Here is a 4,756-nt window from a genome sequence, read left to right on the forward strand (position 1 = left end):
TTCTCACTGCCAGACAGATTTTCAGCTCTCTTCTTTGGCCCAAAGCATCTGCGTATGTTTGTGTTTTGTGACTTTGAAAAGAACATAAAAGGTCTTATTTTATTAACAGCCAATAGACTCTTCACCCTTTGAATACCTCTGCATATGGTGCCTCACCCAATTCCCTGGGCAGCCTGTTCCAATGCTTGACACCCCTTTTGGTGATGAAGTTTCTCCTAATATCCAATGTAAACTTCCCCGGGTGCAACATGAGGCCCTTTCCTCTCTTCCTTTCACTTGTTACCTGGGAAAAGAGACAGAAGGATATCTGCTGTGTTTGCTTCTGCCCTCATCCTTACCCATAAGCACTCGACTTGGTCATCAGAATCATTGATTTCTATACCATCAAAACACTTCCTAACAGAGCCACCCCACCGCCTCTCCTTCCATGCCTATCCCTTCTGAAGAGCTTATAGCCATCTATTGCAGCACTCCAGTCATGAAAGTCATCCCACCATGTTTCTGTGATGGCAATTAAGTCATAGGTGTCCTGCTGCACAATGGCTTCCAGCTGCTCTTGTTTGCTGCCCATGCTGCGTGCATTGGTGTGGCTACACTTGAGCTGGACTATCGATTTCACCCCCAACATCAGCATGCCACCCCATGGCTCATCTCTAGTGAGCCTGATTTTACACCCTTTCTCCCTCAAATCTAGTTTAAAGCCCTCTCGATGAGGCCCACCAACTCGGAAGCAAGAATCTTAGAATTAGGAAAAACTTCATCACCCAAAGGGGTGTCAAGCATTGGAACAGGCTGCCCAGGGAAGTGGTTGAGGCACCATGACTGGAGGTATTCATAGGGTGTGTAGACGTGGCGCCTAGGGACGTGGTTTAATGGTGGAGTTGGCAGTCTTAGCTTTGCGGTTGGACTCGATGGTCTTCAGGGTCTTGGCCAAGCTGAGTCATTTTAGGATTCTAGGATTTACCCTGAAGGTTGTGCGGTGTGGAGTCAGGGCTGGGACTCGATGATCCTCGTGGGTCCCTTCCAGCTCAGGATATTCTGTGATGAAGAGAGTGCTGTTGGCAGGCAGAAGATCTTAAAAGCAAACTGTGGCACCGTGCAAGCTGCTGTGAAGAAAACAAACTCTAGCCCAGCCTTAAGCAGTACAAGGGGGCAGCTGTGAGTGGCTGAGCCAGGGTGGGGCCGAAGGGCAGGGCTGGCCGGCGGGCGTGCCTGTGATGCGTACTGATGCCTGTGACAGCACAGGGGACATGTCACAATGGGGGCGGTTATAAAGGGCGCCAGCAGGCAGCCCTGCCCCAGTGCGGCCTGGGCCAGCGGTGAGTGTGCACGTGGGGGAAGGCTGGGCTGGATGAGGGCCAGGGCAGGATCGCGGGCCCCCGGGTGGTGGGTTCTCAGCCTGCACCAAGGGCCCAGCCGCTCGCTGCAGCACCTTGGGCAGGGCACGGTGCCGCTGCTGCCAGGGCTGGGCACAGGCCTTGCTGCCTCCCAGCTGCCTCGCCCCCTCTGCTACCTGCCCCCAGCTCCCTGCGGCCCATGTCCTCGCTCCCCCACCGCCAGCTCCCTCCCTCCCCTCCTCATCTCACTCAGCCCCTTTTCTCTCTCCTTCTGCAGGCCATGGCCGCCACAATATTCTTCACTGTGGTGATGCAAATCATCATCCAGCACCCGCAGCTGGTGGGTGATGAGCTGGATGAGGCCACGCGCGAGCGCATGCAGCAGCGTGCGGAGCAGTTGAGCCAGGAGATGGCTCGGCTGCTGCAGGAGCTGGAGCAGAGCACCCAGCAGGAGCAGAGCACCCAGGAGCAGAGCACCCAGGAGCAGAGTGGCTTGGCCTGGGGAGCCCTGCTCTTTGCTGCCGTGCAGCAGTGGCAATTCTGGGCAGTTGCTGGTGTCCTGGTCCTGCTCTTCGGGTTCTGCTGGTGGCTCAGAACCAGAAGCCGTGAGGTGGACAGCAGCAGCGAAGAGGAAAGCTCCAGCAGTAGCACAGAGCAGGAGGAGGAAGAGGAGCAGGAGCAGGAAGAAAGTGAGGGAGAAGATCCTGATAATGAAAGGGATCTGGGCAGGATTTTTGCAAAGCGCATCAAGTGGCCAGTGCAGAACCTGGCCTACAGGAGGCAGGTGGTGGAGGAGCTGATGGGTGACCTCTTCCATGCATTCCAAGTGCTCTTGTCAAATACTTTCCTCCCGGTGCTGCAACCAGCCATCAGGGTGGGCAGCACCTTTGAAGGTTGGAGTCCTCGTGAGGATGATGCTGTTTACCGCCTGCTTATGCCCCTGCAGCCCCCCCGTGGGCACGTCTTCCACCTGGAGATGGGCACTGTGGAGGAGAGGCCAGTGAGGAACTCCAGGCTCCGCGTGGAGCTGGAGTGCACCTGCACGAGGGAGCCGCTAGATATGCTGTGCTTCCTCCACCAGCCCGAGGAGGAGCTGAGGAGAAATCAGGGTGCCAGCCTCCTAGGCTCCCTCTGCACTGGCCCCTACCTAGATGTGCAGAAAACTGCCCACTGGTTCCAGAATCTCGTGAGGTTAGCCTGGGAGGTGGTGCCTCAGTCACGTCGCTACGATATGAAGGTGCTGCCCTCCAGCCGCTCCTGCAAGCTCCAGCTGACAAATGCCTCCAGGAGAACCCTCTTCATTGAGATGATGTTTGGGGTGCAGCAAGGAGACTCAGACATCTTCCTAAGCAGCCAGACTACAGAAACCATCTTCACCCCAAGCACGATGTGGTCAGTGAGCTATGCTGTGGCAGAGGTGAAGTTCTTCAGGCATGTGGCCAGGCAGGCCCCACATGACAGCTTCCACCTCAAATGCCTGCAGCTCTGTGCCCGCATGCTGGTGGGCACAGGCTTTTCCACCTATACCTTGAAGACAGCTGTGATGCACCTCCTGACCACCATACCCCTGTCAGGCTGGCGCAGGAAGGATTTCCTGCTGCGGCTGGAGGATATCATGCGGTACCTGCGCTGCTGCCTGGAGGAAAAAAGCCTCAACCACTTCTTCTTTGGCAATGAGAGGGTGCCTGAGGAGATCGTCTTGCCCCCAGACTTCCAAGCGGCCGAGCCGCTCAACCTCTTCCAGCACCTGGCGCGGGATCCAGACGCCCATGCCGAGGCACTGCATGAGTTCGATGAGCTGCAAGATCGGCTCACAAGACTGCTGATCTACGGATGCTGAAAGAGGTCTTTATGCTCCGAGCTGTGTATGTGGCGGTCACAGCTGATGTCAGACGACCACCTCATACAGAAGGAAGAAGAGGGGAGAATGCGGGACACAGAAAGGGAAGGGAAAACCCTGCACAGCAGCCCTGTGCCAAGAGCAGTGGCGTTCTCCTCTCAGCAGTCTCCACAGCACAGCAGCTGGTGATGTCTACGATGGCTACAAAGATGGCTTCCGCCCTGCTTTCCCCTTGCACCGTCACGGTGATGTTGACGATGTCACATAGACCCAGAAATTCTTGCTGGCACCTCCAGCTGTGCAGAGCCCAAGCAAGAGGCTCTGCTGATGTGCCTCTTTCTGTTCACTGGGTGCCGGGTGGACAATCTACCCATCTTGACACTGCTCGGGGAGGTGGTCCCTCAGAACTAAGCACGCAGGACATGGAGAAGACGCTATTCACTTAGCATTGGGATTGCCGCTGCAAGCTTTCCGCCACAGCAAAAGCACACTCTGGGGAATCAGACTCGATGCAGCTGAAGAGGCTGTTGCGAGGAGCCTTGCAACAGAGACTCCAGGTACCAGCTGCACAGCGACCGCCCTCTCTCTTCGAGAGCCCATTCCTTCTCTGGACTTTACCCTGTGCAAAGTTGACAATAAATGGTGTGTTTGAACAAACGCTGCGTCTGTGAGTGCCTGTGCATCACTTTGTCAGGGAACATGGGCAGAGGGTGCTGACTGCTCAGCTGCCACAGCGTCAGGGAACATTTTGCAGAAGAGCTGCTGCGGTGGGCTCTGATTTCACTGAGTCTGCAATTAAGGCTCCACCACTGGTCCATGCTCCTAAGTTGGGGCAAGTGGAATAATGTGTCACCCTCCACATCTGTGCAAGACATACTCAATGTCTTCTTTGTTTCAGTCTTCACTAGCATTGTCTCCTCCCACACCTCCTGAGTGGAAGGCCAGCAAGACGGGGACTGGAGGAGCAAAGTCCCTCCCATAGTAAGAGAAGATGAGGTTCGAGACCACCTGCAGAACCTGAACATACACAGGTCTATGGGACCCGATGAGATGCATCCCAGAGCCCTGAGGGAAGTGACTGATACAGTTGCTGGTCTTCACAAAATTTCAAAAGCCATGGCAGTCAGGTGAAGTCCCTGGAGACTGGGCAAAGGGTGACATTTTTAAAACCGGTACCAAGGAGGACCCTGGGAACTACCAATCAGTCAGCTTCACCTCTGTGCCTGGGAAGATCAGGGAACAGATCCTCCTAGAAGCTATGCTAAGGCACGTGGAGGACCGGGAGGTCATTCGAGACAGCCAGCATGGCTTCACCAAGGGCAAGTCCTGCCTGACCAACCTAGTGGTCTTCTATGATGGAGCTGACCACATCAGTGGACAAGGGAAGAGCTAGAGACGTCGTCTATCTGGACTTCTGCAAGGCCTTTGACAAGGCCCCCCACAACATCCTTCTCTCTAAATTGGAGAGAGATGGATTTCATGGGTGGACTGTTTGGTGGTTGAGGAATTGGCTGGATGGTCACACCCAGAGGGTGGTGGTCAACGGCTGAACATCCAGATGGAGATCGGTGACAAGTGG

The 4,756-nt window shown here is 55.4% G+C and overlaps 1 protein-coding gene across 1 annotated transcript; it reads left to right on the top strand.

Annotated features, from left to right (window-relative positions):
* Positions 1-856: 856 nt before the first annotated feature.
* Positions 857-3,177, top strand: LOC309405979 (inositol 1,4,5-trisphosphate receptor-interacting protein-like 1; the record flags this gene model as incomplete). The annotated part of the gene is made up of 1 exon (XM_082000960.1): positions 857-3,177. Exon 1 carries the CDS (start codon positions 1,537-1,539, stop codon positions 3,175-3,177), a length of 1,641 nt encoding a protein of 546 aa, XP_081857086.1. The 5' UTR covers positions 857-1,536.
* Between the last annotated feature and the right edge of the window lie 1,579 nt (positions 3,178-4,756).

This window comes from Phaethon aethereus (genome assembly GCF_964289735.1).
Source record: "Phaethon aethereus genome assembly, chromosome: 5".
NCBI classification, from domain to species: Eukaryota; Metazoa; Chordata; class Aves; order Phaethontiformes; family Phaethontidae; genus Phaethon; species Phaethon aethereus.